The 26,420-nt window shown below is 41.4% G+C and overlaps 1 protein-coding gene across 6 annotated transcripts in view; it reads right to left on the bottom strand.

Annotated features, from left to right (window-relative positions):
* The window catches only part of PTPRM (protein tyrosine phosphatase receptor type M), a 749,712-nt gene that overhangs the window by 551,189 nt on the left and 172,103 nt on the right, over positions 1–26,420 (bottom strand). For all 6 annotated transcript variants that reach the window (XM_036823982.1, XM_036823981.1, XM_036823980.1 and 3 more), the window contains exon 2: positions 16,987–17,109. In XM_036823982.1, the coding sequence (XP_036679877.1) occupies positions 16,987–17,109 (123 nt within the window). The remainder of the gene's footprint in view (positions 1–16,986; positions 17,110–26,420) is intronic.

The following is a 26,420-nucleotide window of genomic DNA, read 5'->3' on the forward strand; positions in this document are numbered from 1 at the left end:
CATAAATCTAAAGTTAATTCTCAAAACTTATTTTAGTCAATTAACTGGAATTTTTAAAGATGGCACTTCTTTAAAGAAAAAGAAAGCCAACATTATATTCAATTTCAAGTAATTTTCTCATATAATAATTTACCAGGAAGTACTCTATGACCTTTTCTTAAATGAAATCCTCTAAGGCCAAGTGCGGCAGGGGCTACAGGCTAGTCACTCAATGTTCTATTTTTCCTTCTGCAGGGGAATCTCACTAAACTGTACCCCCAGCTGCCGTTGCAGATTTCAGGGACCCCCCCCTGACTTTTTTCTCTCCCCTTCCAAGTCTGGTCCATAGAAACTTCCCATGTGGATCCTCCACGGACTTTCCCCTTTGCCGTCTAGATGTCCACTTGAGGGCAATCTTGGAGAACGCATGTTAAAGATGGCAGAGTCATTTTCGGGCTTCCCTGGTGGCATAGTGGTTAAGAATCCGCCTGCCAATGCAGGGGACATGGGTTCGAGCCCTGGTCTGGGAAGATCCCACATGCTGTGGAGAAACTAAGCCCGTGCGCCACAACTACTGAGCCTGCGCTCTAGAGCCCACGAGCCACAAGTACTGAACCCGTGCGCTTAGAGCCCGTGCTCCGCAACAAGAGAAGCCACTGCAGTGAGAAGCCTGCGCGCCGTAACGAAGAGTAGCCCCCGCTCGCTGAAACTAGAGAAAGCCCGCACGCAGCAACGAAGACCCAACACAGCCCACAATAAATAAATTACTTAAATAAAATAAAGATGGCAGAGTCCTTTTCAATCTGGATGTTTGTCTGGAATGGGGTTCCCAACCCCAAAGTCTCCAAACTGGAACCACTCTAGACTATTATATACATGGAAAATAAACATCTCCAGTGTTAAGGCACTAGGATTTTGAGATTTATTTGTCATGGTATCTACTACATCTTTGTACTCGATAAATTCTTAGCAAAAAACAAAGAGCTTCATTTTCTTTAGAAAGCTCTTTAATTTGAAAATAAGGAACTAGATTAGATCACAGGATCTATTGAGTTTGGATGAGTCCTATTCTCAGAACTCATTCAGTAAGTCAATAGACATTTGTGGCATCATCACTGCACTTGCTTCACAAAGACAAAGTAAGGGAAAATGCCTCCCATGAATGTAATTAATGATTTGACTTGGAAAACAACCTATTTGTAAACTGTGTCTTCAAATTATAGAGAAAGTCTAATACTACAGAAATATGATAAACTACTAGCTCCTTAAAGAACAATGCTTTTGGTCACAATTGGGGTTTTTATTTACTTGTTTGGTAGTCGAGTTGTTTTCCATTTTTTGTTAACCAATTCTCACTTGCAATTCTCAAGTGTTAGCAGCTGCTCCCATGAATGACCCCAGGATGTTACCTTTCTTTCCCTTTTAATGCACTGGAGGAAAATTCATCAGCTCAGAAAGTATTGGACTTAAGAATGTGAAAACCAATCATGTTGCCCCATTGATTAGTAGTAATAGCAAGAAATGCAACAAATATCATGATGTTAAAGGGCTTCACAACAATTAATATTTTTGGAAGGTTTTGTTGAGTTTGTCAAAGATGGGGTCTTAGATGAGCAATCTCTTCTTCAACTCACCAGAACTGAATGGTATCAGTTAATCAAGAAGGAAAGAAAAGAAAAAACTCACTTGATCAAAAGACTCCTTGGAACCAAGACTGTTTACAATTTCTCTTTGTGTGAGTTTTATGGAAAGGGGCAAATGAGGATAGCCTCTCTCTACTCCCCATGCTGACCTCAGAAAAACTCTGTGACCAAAGTTTACCCTGCCGGCTGCAAAAATATCTGACCTCTGGGATTTACTCTGAATCACAGAAGGCTGTGGCCTGCAGAGGGATCACAGAGGGTTTAAACCTGCTCCCCGGGGGTGCAGGGGGTTCTCTGCTCTTTGCTTTGCTGTGCATATATCATCAAAGAAAATATTGTTCTTATGTGCTGGGGAAGGTCGCTAATGATGAAGACCTTATGAAATGCAGGAATAAATACCAGCTCTTAACCGGGCCGAAGGAGAGAAAGGGCAGGGGAGCAGAGGGCATGGCCGATAGCTCATTTGCAGAACTTGACACTGCATTTTATAAGTGCAGCAATGTCACAGGGGTAAGAAGCAGTCCATCCAATGAAAGAGCAAAGAATTGCACGTCTCCATCTGCTGGGGGACTTGAGGAACTGCCCAAATTAGAAAGTGACTTGGCTTTATGATGATTAAAATTCTTATTAAAGACACACTGAATCACTTTGCTGTACGCCTGAAACTGACACAACATTGTAAATCAACTATACTCCAATACAAAATAAAAATTAAAAGTTTTTCTAAAAGATACATTAAATGAGAAAAGAAACTACCACCTCATTTCAGGACTGGCCATACCAGTCACAACTATATATTTCTGTCACTTAAAGGTTGCAATGAAACAAATAACACTCCATTTCTTTGATCAGTGTCAGGGCAAACAACGTATGAACCAAGTACAGGCATTTTATAGAGACGTACTCTCCATTAGTGGAGGCTGCCCTTCCCTCCACGCAACTGTACTTGAGAAAGGAGAAGGGTGTATCTCAGCATCTTGGGGCAGCTGTGGACGCCAGCCACAGCCAATGGGCAGATGGCTACTTCTGGCTCTACATCACATCCATCAATTCTTAGGAAGCCTCGTTAAAGTGTTCTCAGCCTGCAAAGGACTCCAAATAACAAGGACTTTCTAAAGTGAGTCCCAGGCTTCAAAAGCCACCATAATGGGTAGGCAATTAGCAGATTAAATTAATCCTTAGTAAGTCTCTGCCACTTCATGAATTTAATTTTCTTTTCTTCCGTTCAGCACATTATTCTATTTTAATACTTGGTCTTTCTGAAAGGCAAAGCATCGCCTCCTTGTGTTGATACTTTAGGTTGCCCACGACGTTCTTTACCTCTTAGGATACAAAAACAGTGCCTGCCCCACAGCAGGCGCTTCCTAAGGATTTATTGAAAAAGGAGAAAAGTTTCTAGCACTAGAAAGAGCTAGAAAGGTCATCCACGTCTGTCTTCTTCCTCAAGATTAAGTATTAACTACCTCTCATAGCTGTAAAAATCTATAAAGATTACCAGATTCCCCCGTTAACTCTTTCCATGGCTATATTAACATTAAGTTCAAAAAATGTTTCTCCATCATGCCTTTTAAATATTAGCAAATTCTGTTAGAACTCATGTCTTTGGAAATAAATGTGTTATCTTACATAACGGGGCTATTGATAGGAGATGTGTGACTGGTAAGTTCCCCTAAGAATTTGTTATCAATTCATATGCAATTTCTATCAAGCACAATTTCTAAGTCTCCATGAATAATGCTCAGCCATCTTTGTAACACTGTGTCACTATGCACTTCATAATAAAGGGGTTGAAATTATTTTATCACGACAATATATACGACAGTTCCACAGTTAAAAATCTCAGAAGCAGCACTACTGAATGACTTTATACAGGCTTATTCATAAGGAATAAGTTTAAATAATTCACTTTATCCAACCCACAGCTGTCCAGAAAGCCTACAAACAATTTCAAATATATGAATATTAATCCTACTCTCAAATTTTTCTAGAGCATGAGATTTCATAAACTCAACTTCATAGAATTTGTAATATTCACAGTTGTGTGGCTTTATACAATGTAACTTTGTGTATTATTTCATTTAGAATGAGTATTAGTGAAAAGAAAATACTTTTTCAATAATAGGAACAAACTATTTACATTGTCTTTATTCAGAAAGAAAATGTGAATTGTAACACTCAAGGATATCCTTTTTTGCAATAGTTGACCGTTGAACAATGCAGGGGTTAGGGGCACCAACCCTCCACTCAGACAAAAATTCTGGGTATAACTTAGAGGTGGTCCTTCTGTATACACGATTCAGTTGGGCACCCGCAATTCAACCAACCATGGGTCATGTGGTACTGTAGTGCTTACTATTGAAGACAATCTGCATATAAGTGGAACCACGCAGTTCAAACTCACGTTGTCAAGGACCACCTGTATTTACAAAACCCTTTCCCCTTCTTTCTTTTCCTTCCAGACTCCTCCAAGCCTTTAACTGTCAATCATCAAGGGAGGCATATCTCTTAAGATGATCTACTTCAGCGGTTCTCAAAGTATCTTCTAAGGACCTCTGAAATCCCCAAGTTACTTACAGGGAGTCCACAAGGTCAAAACTGTTTTCCTGATAGTAATAGGACATTATTTGATTTTATTATTCCCATTTTGCTCTCAGTTACTAACAGGTGTACATCATTGCTCTGATGGCTAATGGAGTGCGTGTACTCTGATGTACTCTGTTTTCAAAATTATTCAGTTTTCATTCAACCCAGAAAATATAAATAGAAATTGCCCACGTGATCAAAAGTTCTTTGGATATTTCAAAAACAATTTTAAGGGTGTAAAGGGGTCCTAAGACCAAAGAGTTTGAGAACCATTCAACAAACAACCCCAAAATCTCAGTGGCTTCACACAGGAAGTTTTCCTCTCACTCAGGCACATGACCCCGGCACTACCCAGGGGTGTGTGTGTGTGTGTGTGTGTGTGTGTGTGTGTGTGTGTGTGTGTGTGTGTGTGTGTGTGTGTTGGGAGCAGGATTGGGTTTCAGGAGGAGTCGTTTCTACATTTTGTCACTCAGGCACCCAGGCTAAAAGCATCGCAATCACCAAGGCAGGAAAAAGGGAAGAGAACACAGGGAATCTGGCTCTAACGGCTTCTGCCTGAAAGCGACACGTGTCACTTGAACGCACATTCACCAGCCACAGCAGGTGTGGCCACATCCACATCAGAGGGCACAGAGGTGCACATGCTCCCCTGTTTCTAGAACATGGGAACTGGAAGCAGTGACTCAACACCCCCCCCCCCAATACCACAGGGTTCTCCCTTCAGGCGGCTCTTCTCTTCCCATCATCTTGTCCCAAAGTTATTCACCCTCGTGACCATGTATTAATGGGGCCTCACAAACCATTTCAGGAAACATGTGGAGAGACGCTACTGAAATACGACATACACAGATTCACATATTTCAATTGTTTTTTATTTCAAAACAATTGCAAAACATCAAATCTAAACAAAATATGGATGGTAAATGCTTGCCAAAGCTAGTATACAGCGCTATTGTGTAAAACAGGTATTCTAAATGCCTCTGTTTGACCGACATGTAAAACCAATTATTTATAATAATTTGTACCATTAACAAATGTCCAACACCTTTTTATAAGAGCAAGACCCAGATCAATTCAAATAAATTAACATTCCTGTCTGAACTGACTCATCCAGCCCAAGTAACAGATTCACATGTCAGTGGTGGGCCGCCCCAGTGACCCATCCGCTGAAAAATACAAACTATCATTTTGTTTTGCAAATAACAAGCATTGATTGCAGTGTCAGAAAGGTCGCTCGTCATCAGCTCAGTCACTGACCTGCTGGCAAATTGCAGCCTGTCACTCCGCAGTGAGCCAGGACCATCGGGGGAACTCAGGCACGTTGCGTTTATACAGTACAATTGGGGAGGTGGCACCATTTCCACAAGGTGTGTGTTTAACAGGACAGGTGTCACGGTCAACAGAGATGGGAAGAGGAAGCAGCATGAAAGGAATGACTATAAGAGAGGTCTCAACATTTCCCAAGATGACCCCCAGAAACCTATTGATTCCTATTTGCCTTAAAATTGCCTGGATCAAACCCAGTCTATGCCTCCAAGTCTTGTGCCAAGGATTTCAACATTTTGTACATTTTCTCTGGGTCACAGAAGAAAAGATGTTCCCGAGAAGGAGCCAGGAAAAATAAAATTAAGAAGCACCTCTGTATTAGGAAACCTGAAGCATTCAAATAAGAACAGGGCATTGGAAAAAAACAACTTTCCGTGCTGTCCTCTCGGAGAGCACTGCTGTATTCACGTGCTACCCTGCACATATGGGGTATAGTCAGTTGCATAATAGGTTGTCTGGATGTGTCGTCCACCACAGAAAGGAGTTAGGATGTCCAGCCGACAATTAATTAAATAGCCATATTTATTTCCCTTTCAACCACTTAAGCTTTTAAATGTCACTTTAAGATATAATTTATCACAATCTCCTAGGATAAAATATCAGTCAACTATGAATTAAAGTCCACTTATTTAATGATCCACTCAATCATTTCATGAAGCTTGCCAAGAAATTCTTTATGAATTTTTCTGTGTTCAGCCCCACATTATGGATGAGATACAAATGAATTCAAGCATGTACCCAAAAATAAAATGTAATAATTCCTTATGCATCTTCTTACAAAGTTCCAGTTAGCCACCAAAATATCTACCAATAGGATAACGATCTTTATACTTGATTCACCCACCAAGGCATAAGACCGCAGCGTGAAGCATCTGTCCTATTTTGGAAAGTCCTAAAATTATATCCCTGAAGTGTGTCACTGTACATGGGCCCATCAGCTCCACTACACTTCTCAAGTGAAGACCAAGGAATCAACCCGAGATGCTCAGAAGGGAAGACGGGGGTCAACCTAGGCTTCTTAAATACAAATATTTTCAATGCGATTGGACAGGATAGCTTTTTGCCTAAAAGGCATCTGTGGATAAGAATCTCATTGGCACTAAGTCAGTGAAGCTCCATGTGTCTTTTGTTTCCCACGTTTATAGTACAAATTTTGCTTAGTTTTAAAACTATAGAAAAGTTGAAAAAGTAGTATGATAAATGTTTATACATACTTCACCCAAGCTTAACAACTGTTAACATCTCACCACATTTGCACACATACTCTGTCACACACACACACACACACACACTTTTTAACATGAATCTCCTAAGAACAAGGGAATTCTCCTACATATTACTATGCTTTGTGATATGATACTTATTTACTAACCAAACTTCTTTTTTTTTTTTGAACATCTTTATTGGAGTATAATTGCTTTACAATAGTGTGTTAGTTTCTGCTGTATAAAGTCAATCAGCTATACATATACATATATCCCCATATCTCAAACTTCCTTCTTACATCTTTCCCTGATCCCTCATATGAGCAGTTCTTTCTTTTCCTCTCTGCAAACAGAGTCAATTTCTTTCTTGTTCCCTTTGTCAGAAATCGAGTCAAATGGCCTCCCTGCTGTGCGTCCTTCACCAGCTCAGGACGGCCTTTGGGAGCCTTTCCTCCAGCCTCGCCCCTCTCCTCCCCGTCCACAGTGCCTGTAGTCCCGACACTGTCCGCTCCTGAGCAGCCCTGGGCAAGCCTGTGCCCCCCACTGTCCAGCACTGCCACGGGACAGGGCGATCCTCCTGCCCGGCAGGCCCGCCTGCTCCGGTCCCACGGCCCACGCTCGCCTGGCCCCTCTCGGGTGCCACCTCCTCCTTGCCCTCACCCCTGCCCTCTGTCTGGGCAGCAGCCTGGGCCCCACCGGAGCACTGGGCCCACCACTTCTGTTCTGGAAGACTGGCTCTGGGTCATCGCTACATCCCAGTGCCCGGAGCACACACAGGGCCTCACACAGTTGGAGGCCCAAAGAGGGAAGGGCCTTCCATCTCCTCCTGGTCTATGGCAAAAAGAACAATCCAGGCTTAACTGGTTCTTCTTTAAATGTATTCATCTCTTCCATTTCTTGGACCATGGGAGGCCCCGAAGGGGCTAAAAGGGGACCTTGCCCCTGTGATGGTCTGGTCTGTGGCAGGCTGGAGACAGGGGTGACCGGACCCCCGCACCACACAGAATGGCCCAGGCCTTCCCCACGCTGGTGTCTGTGTGAGGACAGCTTCATGCCACCATCAACCTGCCAGCTAGCACGTCAGCGGCCCACCCAAAACTCCTCTGACCCAAAGACCCTGCCTTCCATTAAGAGAGGCTGCCACTCCCTGGACACGACTGGTAAGTCTTCCTCAGGCCTAGAGCTCTCTGGTCTTCAGTCCATCCCCACTCGTCGCCCCTCTGTAGTCCAAGGTATCTTAAAAGATGGTAAGACTGTCCCCAAGTGTCCCATCAAAACCTGCTGTCCCTTCTCCCCACCCTCCTCCCTTCCAACAACGCGGCCAGGCCCAGCTCCAGGGCGCCTGCACACAGAACACAGAGTATGTGGACACCAGCCAGCGCCTGGGTGTGAATTTCTCAGCCTGGCATCACAACTGCCCGGTGGACCCATCGCCCTGGACCCCGCCCTGGACCTTCAGCCCCTCCTCAACTCAGCCTCAGAGAGATTTATAGCATCTGTCACGACTGGCCTGCGTGTTTATTCCATTACTTGGTTTCACGTAACTTATGATGTCATCTCGTACAATTTTACGGGAAATTAAGCAAGAAATAAACCTATTTTAAAAACACATATTGGGACTTCCCTGGTGGCGCAGTGGTTAAGAATCCGCCTGCCAATGCAGGGGACACGGGTTCAATCCTTGGTCTGGGAAGATCCAACATGCCGCGGAGCAATTAAGCCCATGCACCACAACTACTGAGCCTGCACTCTAGAGCCCACGAGCCACAAGTACTGAGCCCGTGGGCCACAAGTACTGAGCCCGTGCGCCACAACTACTGAGCCTCCACTCTGCAGCCCATGAGCCACAACTACCGAGCCCGCGCACCTAGAGCCCATGCTCCGAAACAAGAGAAGCCACCGCAACTAGAGAAAGCCTGTGCGCAGCAACGAAGACCCAATGCAGCCTTAAATTAATTAATTAATTAATTAAAAAATAAATTAAAAAAATAAATAAAAACATATTTATATGTACAGGCTCACTTGTATACTTTTTAGCAAATATTTAAAAAGTAGTCAGCCACTGTTCTTCCTTTTCGTAACAGTTTCCCAATCAGCCAAGACAGGAATTTAGAACAAATCTAAAGGAGAACATTTGTGGAACACTGAATATAAACTATTGAAATAAATGGTCATACAGAATACGCTGGCCCCCTTGAAACACTTAACTATTAAAAATCAAGACACTTTTCAAAAAAAGAATGACTGCCCTGATCTTGAATAAAAACTGAATCATGGGAAACATTATGCCGAATGAAGTAAGCCAGACACAAAAGAACCACTATTGCATGATGCCTCTTACATGGGGTACCCAGAGTGGACCAATTCACAGAGACGGGAAGGAGGATGGTGGTGGCCAGGGGCTGCGGGGAGGGGGGACGGGGAGTTAGTGTTTAATGGGTGCAAAGTTTCAGTTTGGGAAGATGAAGAAGTTTCTGGAGATGGATGGTGGTGATGGTTGCACGACAGTGTGAATGTACGTAATGCCACAGAACTGTACTCTTAAAAACGGTAAATTGGGGACTTCCCTGGTGGTCCAGTGGTTAAGACTTTGCCTTCCAATGCAGTGGGTGCTGGTTCAATCCCTGGTCAGGGAGGTAAGATCCCACATGCCCCAAGGCCAAAAAAACCAAAACATAAAACAGAAGCAATATTTTAACACATTCAGTAAAGACTTTTAAAAAAATGGTCCACACCAAACAAATCTTTAAAAAAAATGGTAAATTGTATGTTACATGTTTTTGCCTCTGAATGGAGCACACTGTCTACACTCATGTTAAAATGAGTCCGCCCAGAGCCCTCTGCTGTTTAACTAAGAACTCCCCAAAGATCACTGATCTGAAATGGGGTTCTTTTGTTATCATCGCAAGTTATTTTTCTAAATTTTGTAACTTAGAAACTGCCGGCAGGATGCAATTCCAGTCCAGTTCCTCTCACCGTGTCTCATCATTCACTGTTTCCAAGCTACTGGAAACCCATTTTGAGCATCACCAGGGTGATACGAGTGAGATGCAGAGAGGATGCTCATCAAGGACTATCCTACACCTTGGATGTCAGGCAGGGACCTCACTATGGGACACCTGAATAAGATGCTCAAAGACAATAAAACGTGTCATTTCCTGAGTTCTGGAGCAGAAATATTCAGAATCAACTAAAATAACACCAAATTCAATGACCACCCCCCCACACATTTTAAAAGTATTTTATAATACTTTTTATTACAAAGTTACACTTAATCATAAAGAAAATGTGTAATGTAGAAGTGACAGGACAATTACCCCAAATCCTACCATGCTGGCAAAAAAAGTTCATACTTTAATGGACTTCTTTCAACTTGCTTTTCGATCCATTCAAAAATTATATGAAGATCTATACCTTTTGTTTCTTATTTGGTATCACTTAGAAGGGAAAATAGGAAATCGGCACGAACTGCCCACTTCACAGACAGTCCAAATTAAACTAAAAGATGAATTCATACCAACTGCTCCTGGAAAGTTACTTAGTAATAAAAGGAGGACGTTTCTTGAATTCTGTGCTGGGCCAGGTAGGAGGCTAAGTCTCTGAAGTGGATAGTTTTGTCTCCCTTGGCCAGTAACCCCATGAGGCAGGTTCTAAACGCCTTTCCAACGCCTTCGGGATCCTGTAGGGCTGACGGCCCCCTCCCCCCGCAGAGGTCCCCCTGCCTCAGCCTCTGCCCCCTGATCTTCCCTCTGGGAGGACCACTCAGCCTCCAGGCCTCCTTGTCCCTGATGGGACCCCATCTCTGCTCACACAGCGGCTGCTCCTGTCTGCCGCTCCCATCCCTTACTAAGCCCTTGTCCTGATTTAGTTTTTCTTCCCAGCCCTAGAACGTCTCCCCATCACAGCGTAAGTCTGTCTGCTTATCACAGCCTGCGTGCCTCACAGTCAGCAAGAGGACAGACGTCATTATTGTCGCTCCAGCTCCTAGAGCCAGGCCCCCGGCCATCACTCCACGAACATGTATCACGGACTAATCCTACACCCATGAGGACCTGAGAGCTGAAGAGTCGGCCAAGGTCCACAGCTGTGAAGCCACAGAGCCAGAATCTGACCCGGGAGTGGGCAGCAACCCCACGGGGAGAGCCTTCGAGTTCATTTCCAGAAGATCCAAATAGTTGCCACCTGGGATGAAGGCTGCCCGTGCCCCCCTCACTAGATGCAAGTGCTCGGGTGGGAAGTTCCCTCCCTGGCACTCAGAAGAGCAAAAACGGGGCTTTTCTCTCCTATAAGCTTGGGGCAGGTGTATCTTCTCTGAACTTCAGTCCTCTTGGGTGTCAGACAGATATAACGCCATCTGATCTCCCAGGGTCGTCATGAGGATCAGAGGATACACAGCATAGAAGCAACTTTTGTCAACTGCTAGGAGTCATGTACGTGTACAAGATTACTTTGGTTTATGAGGGAGAATTATCGGAAGGTACTGCACTGACACTTGCCTGGGATTTCAATTTTTTTTGCTCTTGTTTTTTGCTCTTTGTGTGTTTTTAAGAGACAGCACAGCCAAGAAAGCTAAATTTGATGCTATGGTGTGCTGAGTCTGATGAACTGAATTTCATATTAACTTTTACGTTTTTACATCCAGAAAGTCATTAATTAATGAGGGGAAACATGGTCTCACAGGATCTGATCTTTTGGCAATCCAAGAACGATCTCACTAGACTGAGAATGTAGGTGCATCGCCGGGGAGGGGATCCTTACTTGGTTCATTCAGCGATGAAGCCCAAGCATCTTGAACGATGCCTCACACATAGCAGGTGTTCAATAAATATTTGTTGAATGTTGACAGATTCAAAGAATGAAAGAAATAATTAAACAACTGTGCGAATGTTCCTTGCCAAAAATATTACTCACTAGATACACACTGAAATTTAAGGAGGAAAAATGTCTTTTCAAGCCCAAAGTCTTCTGCTCTTTGTCACTCAAAGAGCAGAAGACTTTGTATAAACCCTGAAGTGTGAATACATAGGACGTCTTCCCCAGTAGGAGGAAAACATGCCTGGTGAACGCACCCCAAGAGGAAACTGCAATTCCTTTGTCTGTCAATCCATCATCTTTCCCAAAACAAATACATGCAGTCACTTTTTTTCTATTTACTGGGGCATGACACTAAGAGTCCACATTGCTCCTTCATCCTGCATGGCCCTCTCTCTGCCTTTCACATGGATACCCTCGGAAATGACTCAATCCTCAAGTCACAACATCTCCACAAAGATAGGCAACCCAAAGATCGGCCACCATTCCCAATCTGCATTACATAAAACCAAGATGTGGAGGCCAAGTGAGGTTGCCCAGGATGCACACTATACAACCTGTATAGGAGCACTATACAACCTGGAAGAGTATTACATTCTCCCAGCACTAGGGCCCAATTTACTTCATTACAGCCTTTTTAGAGGTATGATGTCTTACGGGGACCACAGGGGTTATAAATAAATGTCAATTTTATAAGTATCAAATGGCTATGGTTGTAAGCTACCTTTACATTTTTAATATTATGGATGAATTTATTGCTAATTTTTTAAATTAAACAGGATCACATTTTCTAATACATAAGATATGGAATATGTTAAATATCCATTTCATAAAACTGGAGCACTAGGGTCCAAACATGAATACTTTAACAACATATAAACACATCAACTATTCTCAAACTGTGCAGATGTTTTTGCATCATGAAACACTCCTAATCAAATACTTCTTAGTCTATAGGGATAATCACACAAGGCACTGCACTATATAAAGTGATAGAAGCAATGGTGCTATCAAAATGCACCAGGTTATTATTTGGTTACTTAATCAAGGGTTCCTGTGCTCAGAGTATAATCCTTATGGTAAAGTTTAAGAGAGTTGCCCATTGCTAATGGAGCTCAGTGAATATGAAATGAACCACGTGCTTTCCAATAAAAGAGAAATCACATGTAGCACGCTTTCACCATCAGGAAAACTGTGTGGTTCAGAGTTAGCTGCAAAAGTATCATCTACTGTCACATAAATGTTGGCTTGAGATACAAAAAAATTAAATGGCATTTGGTATTTATTTTCCCTAACTATGTATTTCCATAGCTAACATCACAGCATCAGAATAGTTATCAACCAGCTTGTATAAAGCTCCAGACTGTATTTAAATAGTTTAAATGTGGTTAAAAAATAACCTCACATGTGAAGATACAGAGAAACAAACCCTGCACATTGAAGCATCATTTTCCAAAAAGACACAGAAAAAGTAAACTTTAATTACAGTAAATTTAAAAATCAGAGTAAAAATTTTAGTCTATCTCACCATCATAATTGTTAAATTCATCTTGGTGGATTATTTGCTTATTAGAATCACAGGAGTTCCACAAGGACGTTGGTACTAAACAATAAAGAACATCACGGTGCTTTCCAATAGATAGCAAATTTATGGGAAAGACAGAGAAAATCCCTGATCATCACATTTTTTTTCTTACTGATTTTAATAGCTCAATGTTTGGAAAAGAAGTCATCTGAAAGTGAAAGAAAATGTGAAAAAATGTTTATATGTTAATAGTTATAATATGAATATAGAAAATCATTACAATATAAGCCAGGAGTCCAAAACAACAATTAAAGCTGATGCCAAAATGGTCTAAGACAGAAGTTAGCATAATTGTTGTGGAAAGGTCCAGAAACGAGAAATCTTAGGCTTTGTGAACCCTACAGCCTCTGTTCCAACTACTCAGACTACTCAGCTCTGCCACTGCGGCCCAAAAGCAGGCACAGACAATATTTAACAAATGGGCATGGCCGTGTGCCGATAAAACTTGTTTATGGATGCTGAAATTGGAATTTCATGTGTCACAAAACAGTATTATTATTATTTTGATTTTAAAAAACAATTTAGGACTTCCCTGGTGGCACAGTGGTTAAGAATCCGCCTGCCAATCCAGGGGACATAAGTTTGATCCCTGGTCCTGGGAGATCCCACATGCTGCGGAGCAACTAAGCCCGTGTGCCACAGCTACTGAAGCCCAGGCGCCTGGAGCTCGTGCTCCGCAACGGGAGCGGCTGCCGCAGTGAGAGGCCCGCGCACGTAGGCGAGGAGTAGCCCCCGCTCGCCGCACATAGAGGGGGCCTGCGCACAGCAACGAGGACCCAATGCAGCCATAAGTAAGTAAGTAAATAAATAAATAAAGTTTTAAAAAAATAATAAAAAATAAAAATGTAAAAACCATTCCTAGCTTGCAAGCCACACCAAAAAAACAGCAGCTAACTGGCTGTGGCTGGCAGGATATAGTTTGCCAACCCTGGGTCTAAGGCATCACAGAACCAGCCTGCACATGCAAGGCCAAATACAAATACACATGTGAGAACAAATCCAACAATATTTTAAATACAGGTTTTTAAAACTTAACCCTTATAAAGTTATGGTTGTATCTGATCTTGCCACCCATTTACCCTGAGAAATTCATAAAACTAGTTTCTGTTTTAGTGTAAGAAGGCCAGCCTTAGAATTTGGTTTTGAAAGGAATACATTTTATACCTATTAATGAAAAAGGAGGAGGAGGAAGAGGAAAAATCCTGAAATTGAAGAGTATTTAAAACTCATGGCTATATATACATACTGGAAACTCAGTTTTCACATCCATACCTCAGGATAGTATATGCACGTTTACGAGACGGTAACTTCTAACAGTGACATTTCATTGAGAACTTAACTTCTCACTTTCGGTGGGTAGGTCAGCTGGGCCCAAGTCCACGTCCTCCAAAAACACTGGGCTTACAGTAAGAAAACTGCTCTTAGAATACTTCTAGTGTATACCACACTTAATTCTATGCACTTTTAGATTGCTCGCTAGTTGTATTTTTGTAACCCTCTTTCCCAAGTAGGTAAGTTCCTAGAAACAATCATCTCATAATCCTTCATCTCCCTCAGTAATCATGATTAGTATATACTAGGGCTCAAAGAAGTTTTTTTTAATAACTAAAGTTTGTTTAATAAATAGGAAAAAAATACAAGTATCTGCAGTTTTATATTATTGTAAACATTTTAATGTGGTGGAAGAACTACCCATTTTCAGGAGCCTTATCTGGACCCACGTCCATAGGCAGAGTCAGAGGAGAGACGACCCACTGCTAGTCTTTCCCCAACTCTCTCCAGACCTGCTGACCCCCAAACCACCCACGTGTCCTAACCCTAACCCAACACTTGCACCCTGTTTGTGGGTAGGTGTTGAGGATACATCTTATGTAACCATCAGAAACTAGATGGAATTGACAAAAGTGTTAGAAAATAGAACATTCAGAGATCTTAAGTTACAAAGTCTTAATATTAATCACCAAGTATTCTATTAGTCAACAGAAGAAAAATAAATTCAAGCAGCATGTTTAATGCCCCCACTTCATTCTTCCAAAGGCAGAAGGGCCTTCAAAGGCCAAATACTTGCAAGGTCACTCTCCCTGTGTTGCTTCAATTACCCAACTGACTATTCCAGGGCACAACTGGTCTTTGATATGTGTAACCATTTTTGTAACGGCCTCTGCTGGAAACCCATCCTTTCTATATTTAAAGCTTGGACATCTTGGTCTGAGATGGTATTATGGGACATCAGAAAGAAGAAAAGGACAAGATGGTAACAAGAAGCTATACCTTCCCCTCCTTCATGGAGGGAGATGGGTCATCCTATATCAAAAATAGAACCAGTGGAGGTTGACAAAGATCCTGCCTATTGGGGGCTCCTTTGTAAAAGTTGACTTTTCCTAATCAGGCTTCAATCTAAAGGACCACAAAAATGAAATCAACTCCCTACTGTGGAAAATTACAAAATGTTCACCAAATTAGAAGATAATAAACAAAGAAAACCTGAGTGCACTCTTGTGGAGAAAACTCCCAGAACTAAACCTGAGTGCCCTCCCCAGCCTCTCTGGACACAGGCTCCAGAGATAGAGCAGGTGAGGACAGAGGCCTTCAGGGTGAGAAGGCTGCTTGGGAAAGGACAGCTCTGCCTGAGGGGGGGCTGCTAACCCCTGCTCTACCCCTTCTCCCATCACTGACAAGAATGGAGCCAGACTGGAATTTGGAAAAACAACTAAAGTACCACTGACTCAAACACAAGTAATATTCAAAAGTACATACCTATGAGAGAAAAAGAGACAGAACAGGAGGCTGGCAGCTGTGGGGAAATCACCAAGAACTAGGAAGGATTTGGAGTCCAGTAAAGCCACAGTGCTAAGGAGCTCAATTTCCTTTCTCTGAAGTTATAAGGAGTTAAACATGGGAAGGAAACGGAAAGAACATGGCGGGCATCATAACTGTTACAGCTTAACTGAGAACAACATTAAACCTTACTTCATGTTTAAAAGCTACCTCTCCAAGATTACTTACTAAATGTATTCATAAATACTGCTATTGGGACACAGTTAGATGAAGACCTTAAGAGCCATTAAAAAAGTATAAAAATCGTGTTTTACTTGAAATCCAAATCAGAATAACACATCTTCCAGTTTGAATCCTGAATGGGACACAGTCATCACCCCATCTGTCAAGTGAATCTGCAAATCTAAAATTTTAAATGGATATGCAACACCACAGCCTAAAAATGGTGTCTATCAAAATGATCAAGCACCAATCTGATTAGAGTCCGTGAGTCACCATCTTCCTGATCTTCCAACTAAAGAAGTAGAACTCTTGCTGGTGTTCGGTGGATCAAATGTTTCTCACTCATCAGAAAATTTACTAAGTGCTTCTACAGTGGAAAAAGGATCCACGTGCATGCAAAACCATTTTATCAGAATGCTTTGAAGATCACTAGCAACCTCCAGATCCCCCAGGTGCCAGATGAGTCACCTCCCAAGGTCTATTTGTGATGGAAACTTTGTTATTTGGATTCCCCAGCTAGAGTTCCAATCACCAAACTCATCTGCCAGAAGAGATGTCAATCTATTTCCCATATGTTCTGCTACTTGGGAAAGGGTCAATTGGGTAATGGCCATTAATGTAGCTCAGGTGTATCCAACAATAAAGGAAGTAAGCTTTACATTTTAAAGGGAGAGATACAAGGGTCAACTCTTTGTCATTGGTCCTCGTGTACCATCCTCACCAGCTAATCAGCCTTTGCCACCAAACTCCAAGACCAACACCCTCATTCATTCAACCAATACCCAGTGAACATTTACTGTGATTAAGACTCTTGTGCACCTTTGGTTTTAAAAAGAGAACTTTAAAAGCAAACCTGATGGCATCCATGGATCAGAGGTTGGTTTGGTCAAGGTGTTCACTTGCTCCCAGTTGAAGTCATCATCTTCAGCCTGACTGTATCCACACGTGCTATAAGGCTCATCAAAGAGGCAACCACCTAAAATGTAAAAGAAGGAAGAGTTGTATTAATAAATAACGACCAGAGGTCTGGGGTAAGCTATGATGACTGCAGGGAACCATAAACCTACTCGATGCTCAACACGATTTGATTTGGCCTTTTTGCTCAGGAACTGTGGATCCTGACCCCACTGCATCCTTGCGAAGCGCTAGCTGAGTATTCACCATGCCTTGTCAATAATTCTATATTATACTGTTCCCCCAAAAGAATACAACGTCTGTATAATCCAACTGAAAGTAAGACCTAAGCAGATTTATAACCCATATTTTCCAGATTCATATGAATTAGGTATAATTGATCTTATGTTCAAAACTTTAATAGAACCATCCTAGGTGTTCAATGTGTTTTCAATAGAAAAAAAACCATTATAATTTATCCAAAAAAATGAAGAGAGATACTTCCACCATACCACTGGTAGAGGACAAAACACAGTAAAGATTATGGACCTAGCTTGCAAAATATTTTTCTAAGGATTATTCTAAATCTAACATAGAAACAGGTTTTGCTTTAATACTTTGGAGATTTGAGGTCTCAAAATTAAAAGAGATTATAAATTTGCCTACAGTCCACACAATTTTGAAAGGCAAGAATAAATTCACAACTAAACATGTGGTAAACATCTGCTTGATGTCGATGCTAAAAATGAAGCAACTTACACAAAGAATAAAAGAAAATGCAGTATATGCAAAGCAGGTCCGCTGTTTCAGCACCCTGGGCACTGTGATGATTTTAAGTCCCACCCCACATCTTCTTAAATGTCTCCTGTTGACTTTAAATTATTATAGCATCAAATCTTTCCCCCAATGCTTCACATTGCCAAAGTGAAGGATTATATCAATCATCTTAATTATCATGAAAATTCTACTGCCCATTATATAATGCTATTAATTATATCAATTTAAAAGATTAATTATAATCACTTGCCAATGACGAGAATTAAGGGTGTGGTCAAGAAAACACAAACATAAGAATATAATTCCATTATGGCTGTACTGTATGCCCTGGCAGCAAGAAAATAAATAAAACAATAATAATAAAGCAACTGCACAAACTCAGAGGTAGGGTCACCTGGTCCAATTTCCATCCACATGCTTCCATCAGTTCTACAACCTTCTAGACAGACAGACAGCTTCTGAACAGGTGGGCACCCAGCATTTAGAAAAGCATACCTGCCATGTAGACAATTCCCCTTAAAAAGGCCCAAACACTGCTTCCTGAAATGTATACCCATTTATCTCAGCTCCTCCCTGTGAAGAAACAGTGAAAAAAATCTCAGCTTTTACACGGGAAAGCTAACTATCTGAAAAGAGCCGTCAAGTTCTATATTTTTGCTTCTCCAGGCAAAACATGTTTTGCTCCCCCTCCCTCCCTCCCACTAGAAGGTTCTCAGATGTTTGCCATCCTGGCAGGTGTTCTGGACGCTGTCCAGTTCATCAGCACTCTTCCAAGCCAATAACTCCCAGTACTGCAGCCCGAATTCAACTGGCTACTTCCCTTGACCTCAGACTGTCAACAGTCAGAGCTGACTGCTGGTCCTTCCCGAGATTCCTGGAGCCTGGAATCCCACATGTCTTCCTTAGACCACTGCCATCGAGCCATTTCTCCCCTTTGCAATAAGGCAAGTGCCTAAGGGAAGTGACTTTCTGTACATTTATCCCTTCTAAACCCCATGTAATGTTTTCAGGGCATCTCTCCAGCCTGTTGAGAGCTTTTGGGATCCTGATTTTGCCATTTGGGTGTTAGTCTTCCTACCTAGATTTGGGTGGTTTGTCAATTTGATTAAGCATGCTTTCTGTCTGCCTCCAAATCACCGATAAAAAATGTTCAACAGGGCAGAGACAAGGGATCTCGGGCCATTTTAACAGGTGTCCCCCAGCTTTCTGTCTTTGTCTTAGTCACTGGCTCTAGGCATGATGGTGAAATCAGTGGCCCTGGACACCATCCTCTGTAACACTTTTAACAGAACTGGCCAATTAAACATTCTGCTGGGAACAGAAAACTCATTATAAAGATACAGCATTAACTCAATACTTCACCTTGACAACAACTGGTAATGTATACTTCCCTCTTACTCAGCTTTAACAAGTTCAGAAACAAAGTGGATTTGTTTTAAGCACATAATACTAACAACTTTCCAATTTGGGGTAAGAAATGTTAGAAGGCTACGCAAACATTTATGAGAAATATTTTCCCTTGGTTGCAAACCCTAATTTTGATATAGAAAATAGCTTCAGTGCTGTAGGAATAAGTCCAAACAGCAGTAGCACTAATAATATTCAAAAGAAAGAAAGAACCATGAATTTTGACAGAAAAGGGCCCCCCCCAATGGAAGCATAGATAGCACTTTGATGAAAGTCCTGCAGTGCAATCTTAAACAGTGAGAAATAGCTTGTTGGGGGGGGGGGGCATCTGCAAAACAGCTCAAGGCTGGTTAAAGATCTGGTTTAGGAAACAATTCTTAGCACTGCAGATATAACCAAATATAAAGGCGAGAGCTTGCATGGCTGACAGCAAACCCCAAAGACTAATACAACACTGGTGCAAGGATATAATTTTCCCATTACATAAAGCTGTTTTTATCACTTGAAAGGAAACATAAAAAGAATGCCATGGTCCGTCTAGACCCACATAGGATTATGGAACCACTGGAAAATAGGACAGACTGTGAATTTCCTGTTGCCCAAAGATATGGCCCCCTGCACATCGATTTTCAGATCCACCACTGGCCTTCATCCAACAGATGCAAGACCCTAAAATAGCAAAGGTGGTTTATTGAGCTAAAATAAAGCAATTAAGGTAAAAAGCAATGGGATATAACCAACTCAAGAGAGCAAAATGAAGGTTTTAGGTTTCAAGGCAACACTGTGTAGAGATGAAGTGAACGGGTTCCGGGGTCAGACGCCTGGCACTTCCTCATTCTTGCCCTGCTGGCTTTGTGTCTGTAGACAAATCATTTAGCCTCTCGGAACCCCAATGTCTTTACCTATAAAACAAACATAACATGTCCCTCACCTGGTGTTTCTGATGAATCATTTAGGCAGCAAGTGTGGCTGGTCTAACAGAGTCGGGTAAGTCCACCAGTACCAGCTATTACTAGGTCTTAAATTGTCCTTGCCATCTATACCTCCTACAAGGACTCTCAGGAGTTCACCGCATTGCAAACAGTTGGAATACAGAATTGGAAAATTTAATGTGTACTTTGTAAGGAGGTGAAGTGTGTGGGCTCCTCTGTGGCACTACAGGAGCAAAGAACAGACGCCAGCTGGGCTTTTCAAGTGAGTGCCTTAGGGCCAGTGAAGAATGTGATAAGGAAGCAAAGTCCCTGAAACATCATGAAATGAAGCATTTCCAAAAATAAGTCTCCCGCATTTTTCAGGATAACACAGACAGTTTGCCATCATGTAGAGGCATACACTTAGCAACAAATTGCCAAGGTTTCCCCAGAATTGTCTTACTTGGACCGAGGCCCAACAGCTCATGGCTGGGCCATATTCACCCCTCAATCATGGTAAATTATTTCTCTTTTGTGGAGGGGAATCAGGACTAAACCAAAGGTCATACAAGAGATGGAGGAAAGGTGATGCAAGCCGGGTGGGTGGTGGTCTGCATCACTCTTATTCTCTCTCTCTCACATAAATACACACACACACACACACACACACACACACACACACACACACACACACACACGTGCCTGCCCACCTGCTTCCATCATACCTTGAGAAAGGCTTTTCCTTAGCAAATTTGAACACAACACACAACTTGTGCTGGAATAAGAAGGAGTTATTATGTGAAAGGGAGTGTCAATGGGTGTCAAATACCCAGGTAATGGACAAGAAGGATGATGGCTTCTGACCAAGCATGATGACTGTATGGCCTGTTTCAGGACAGGTAGTGCCCAGTAACATGACAATTAAATTAATAAAATTGAGGGGAAGTGAAAATTAAAAAGCAAGGAAAGTAGAGCAGGGAAAAAAAAAGGACAAGATGATATCAGGATTATAACTAGGACTCCACCATTATCGCCAAGTCATAAAAAATATCACTAGGCTCATTCACAGGGCACTGGCCACACATTTCACTTTAAGCTTTGGGGTAGCCAGTGCCAAGAGGAAAAAATGATTGCACAATTCACAGTATCTATGAGATGATAACATTAATACTAAAACTAAAAACAGGGGCTTATATTTACTGGGGACGTGTTTAATCCTCACGCCAACCCTATAAAGTAGGTACCATGATACTAGTTTTACACACAGAAACTGAGGCACAGAAGGGTTACAGAGTTGCACACAAGGTCCCAAAGCTGGAAGACAGTGATGCAGAGATTTGTACCCAGGGATCCTGTCTTTCAAACCCATATTCTGAACACTATGTGACACTATCTCCCAAACTGAAAACTTGAAAGAAACACAACTCCTAATCCTAAATCCAGAGGGAAATATGTTCCCAGGGCCCTAGTATGAAACAATCAACATGAGTTAATGAACATAGTCTCAGGGGCGGCCACCACAGCAAAGCAATGGGTTTTAGGGTTTTTTCAGTAACATGTCAGGATAGCATGTCATCCAACTTTGATTGGATAAACTTGATTTAGTGGGAGCTCAGTGCACTCTAGGATAAAACTGTAATATTCCTTGAAACAGTCTTTATGAATATTGCTTCTCTCAACAAAGTCTTAATGGGCTGACATGAGTTTGAGTATTTACCCCCCAACTAAAAAGTACAGGCTGTCTGTGCTATTACTGAAGCGTGATGCCATGTGCTTTAGAAATCAGATGAAACCATGTTATTTTTTTTTTCATGAAAACTGCGGAGTTTAAAAGGAACGGGTGTCTAAAAGCTTAGGAATTCTGCTCAAAAGTCATCTTGATTATAACTCTTAGTCGTCTTGACATTTCCTAGAGCTGGTACATGGTAGGCACCCAATAAATGCTTCTTCAGAAAAATGGGTAATGAATTTCGCAAAATTCTATGCAGAATTTGGCTGTAATAATTTTGCTTAAAATTTTTTTCTAAGTGTAAGGTAATATCCACTTAAACAATGAAAACTACCTCAATCGAGCCCCACAAAATACCCAGCCCTGCCCTGGTGTATTCCAAGATGAATCAGCTCCAAATGTGACTAAATCATTGAACATGTTCATTTTTTATTATGGTTGAAAACTATAAGCCAGTTAAACATTAATGAAGTCTCCACAAATTATGACTTTTGCTTTAGAAAAGTTGAACTCTTTTTTTTTTCCTGGCCATAATTAGATAGCAAGGCTAGTTGTCTATAAAGGTCATCCATGATTTATGAAAATAAAATTTTGTCATTTGCATATTGGAGGGAATTTATCTTTCTTCTTTCTTTGGAATAGCAGAGAATTATTCAGTAGATCCAAGAGTAGCATGACATCATTAAGACAGGAGCTATAAAGGAGAGGATGGTCCACTTTTTTCCCAAAGGAAACCTTATAAGTTCTTTCACATGACCATTCTACATCCTACTAAAGCTTCAGGACTAGAGAGAAGACAAAGGAAACCAAACGGACAAGGATTAGAGCGCACTCTTTAGAGCAGTGTTTAAGCAAATTTTTTTTTTTTATTGTGACCCACAGTCATGACATCGTAACCCAGCACATGTATATGTACATTTCACAAACCACATTTATCTCTACTGAGATACACTGGCCTCTTTCATTTCTGTTCTATTCGATTTTGTAAAAGGTTGGGTCTGGGTCCACAAAACTGATGTCATGATCCATCAAAGGGTGCTACCTGTAGCCTTTAAGGTGTGAGGGTGAGAACCATTACCTGGGACCCTTTGTTTAGCTTGAAGTTACTAGTCAACACTACGATGTGAACGCCATGTGATCTGCAAACATTTCCTGAACATCCGCTACATGCCAGCCAGATTCTGCTTCAGACAACAGACAGTCATTACTTCATTTAATCCTCACAACCAGTGTAAGACTGTGGTCTCAATATGTCTGATCAAAGAAACTGTCACATAACAAAACCCACGGAAATGTCCACGTGTATTATTTAATCTTACGAAGTCTAAAGGCGAGCATCAATACCCTTTTGCCAAGTATCGATGTATTACCTCTCAGCCCTAAACTCACTTTCCATTGCTTCCTCTGCAAAAATATAGCCAGGCCCTCTGACTACACTTCCTATCCCAGTTGGCAAGACTTTAAGCTTTGCCAGTAGAGGGTCCAGGAAAGGCAGGGCAGGAGGAAGGGTGGAGCTTGCAGAGGTGCCTGGAAGGCTCCCTAGCACACAGCTTCAGGAGCCCCAGGCCCACAAGGCAGGGGCTTCCCAGGCCCAGCTTCTCCAGTGCACAGGGGCCAGCAAGGCCCTGCAGACAGTGCTTGCCAGCGCTCCCCTCTGCGGCTCTGTGAGAGACCGCCCCAGAAGGACACCCCCATGAACAGCTTTCCCGGCCACCCTAGAGGACACATTTCCTCCAAGTTCTATGGGTGTGGCCCCACAGTGACTTCCCTGCCATCCACTGGGCCCTGGATCTCAGCTCTGGACGGATCTTCTCTTTGGACTTCATTTCTGCCCTGGAGCAGGGGCCGCCCCTCACATCTGCTCTTCCTTTATTCTTTAGAGCACTCTTTCCACTAGCCAATCTCTCCATTCTAATCTGCTGTTACATTCTTTATATTAAACTCTCCTTGGTCAAATTACTGCCTGTTCTCTGTCTCCTGATTGGATCTTGATGGATACATCCCTCTTTTTACAGATGGCAGTTTGGCGTGGTCAAATATCTTGCCCACATCACCCAGAGTTTGGTGTAGGACTTGCAGTCCAAGCAGAGTCTGCGTCCAAAATTCATAGTCTTTCAAGTCTACACATCTTCACCCTTAATCTGCCCCTGTAAAATAAGTAAACAACCACCTGTGGTATTTATATGATGATTGTTACATGAATTGCATTGTAAATAAGCCCCTGAAAGTGCCATTTCTAAGGAGCTAATGGAGGACAATCAAATGTTAATTTCACACTCTTTGTAAGATTCACACACATTTTGAGTTGTTCTGACTTTAACAGGTTAAATTGACTTATATACTCCGGCAATCATTCTCCTTGTCGTAATTACAGTCCTTTTAAAAGTCATTTTGTAAAAAGGCTGTAATACTCCTTGAGGAGATTTCTGGAACATTTTTCTCATTTGTTCTAAATACAGAATGACCCCATTTAAGGCAGCCTTTATCAAATGCATAAAGTATTAAATGGGACTCTCTACAGAGAGGGCAGATCAAAAACTAGTGCTAAAAGAATTAACGCTATATGCTCTATTTTCCTAAAATACATGTCATCTCAGGTGGTCCTTTCCATTTATTTCAAATTTAGAACTGTGAGACAAATGGCTATAAAATACATTTTTCAAACGATAAACAGAAGTGAGCTATAATATACCTCACTGTTTTAAGAGTGAAAAAAAACCCCGCACCAATATAGCTAAACCACTGCTTTCTTCTTGTAAATCAATCCCAGTGACATCTACATTTAATTGCCTGCCAACAATGAAAGTATACAATGCCTCTTAAACTTTGAATGCCCCACTGATGATTAGTGAATCGGACACTAAGCATTGCTTTTCTACGTAATTTAATCTAGCAAGCAGTTTTTACACGTGGCACAGGCATTTAAATGGCTCATGCCACAGTCTATTGTAAAAAATGCTATTTGCCGATAGAAATACTTTATATAATTCAAAGGCTATGAGTTGTCTTGTCCTTAAAGTTTCTACGGCTCATCACACTTACTGCATTCTTCATTTCATATCCATCTATCAATTCCTAATTTTTAACAAGGCCTGATTTTAAAAAGGCAACAAGCAACCATGTATTTTTCTTATTCATCTCGAGATCTGTTTTTTGAAAAATGGGTAATGGTGTTATTTCTACTCCAAAATATTGTACAGCTGCAGCCACAGCATTAGTGACCTGTCTCAGTTTTCATATACAAATAAGTACCTCAGGGAGGATTTAAGTAAACCACTCATACGAATTCCCTGTAAATTCGAATCTCCCTTAATGTCACGCTGGTGCTTTTACCCTCCATGCCAGTATTGAAAAGCACAGTGTGAAAAGCAGCTGCCTGCCTCTACGGGAGCAATAGGAGTAGGAAAGGAAAACAAAATGCTGAAGTATCTGCAAGAACTGTCTAGGGTAGGTGAACAAAATCTCGATCAGTAATCATCACCTCATTTTGGGAGTCGCCTGTGTCCCGAGTCCCAGGTGGGAGCTGAGGTTCTCAAAGTGGTTCCCTGAATTTTGTTGAAAATATAAGTTCTCAGGCCCCACCCCCGACCTACTGAATCAGAAACTCTGGGGTGGGCCCCAGCATCGGCACTCTGTGTTTTAACAAGCCAGACCCCCAGGTAATTCTGATGCACACTTAGGTTTGATAACCACTGCTCTAGTCTGACCTATTTAACCAGAATCTTCAGGAATAGGGGGTCTTAAAAGAGGTCTCAGAGTAAACTAATCCTTGACCCATTTTAGAAAAGTGCTCTAGATCAGTAGTTTCAAACATTTTGAGGAAGGTAAAGGTAACTTCAGATTTTTAAAAAGGCACAACCTTTTACTCAGCCATAAAAAAGAATGAAATGATGCCATTTGCAGCAACACGGATGGAACTAGAGATTATCATACTAAGTAAGTCAGACAGAGAAAGTGATATCATGTGATATCACTTATATGTGGAATCTAAAAAAAATGATTAATAAACTTATTTACAAAACAGAAATAGACTCACAGACAGAGAAAACAAACTTATGTTTACCAAAGGGGATAGCAGAGGTGGCAGCAAGAGATAAATTAGGAGCTTGGGATTAACAGATACACATTACTATGTATAAAATAGATAAACAACAAGGACATACTGTATAGCACAGGGAACTATACTCAATATCTTGTAATAACCTATAATGGAAAAGAATCTGAAAAAGAATATATATATATATATATATATATATACTATATATAAATATATATATATATAACTGAATCACTTTGCTGTACACTTGAAACTAACACAGTGTAAATTATACTTCAATTTAAAAAGCTAAATAAACATTTTGGATATTAAGATTTTAAAAATTAATAAATAAATAAAAATTAAAAGGCCCAACCATCCCATTTTACTTATAAATTATATAATGTAGTACTCCACATATTCAGATTCTTAGACACACATATAATTGACCTTTTAAAGTACAAACTAGAAAATAAATATAAATTAAGTTCAATTCTTTTCTTCCCTACATCAACAGATTGTGTATTATATGC

This window comes from Balaenoptera musculus, chromosome 14, assembly GCF_009873245.2.
Source record: "Balaenoptera musculus isolate JJ_BM4_2016_0621 chromosome 14, mBalMus1.pri.v3, whole genome shotgun sequence".
NCBI classification, from domain to species: Eukaryota; Metazoa; Chordata; class Mammalia; order Artiodactyla; family Balaenopteridae; genus Balaenoptera; species Balaenoptera musculus.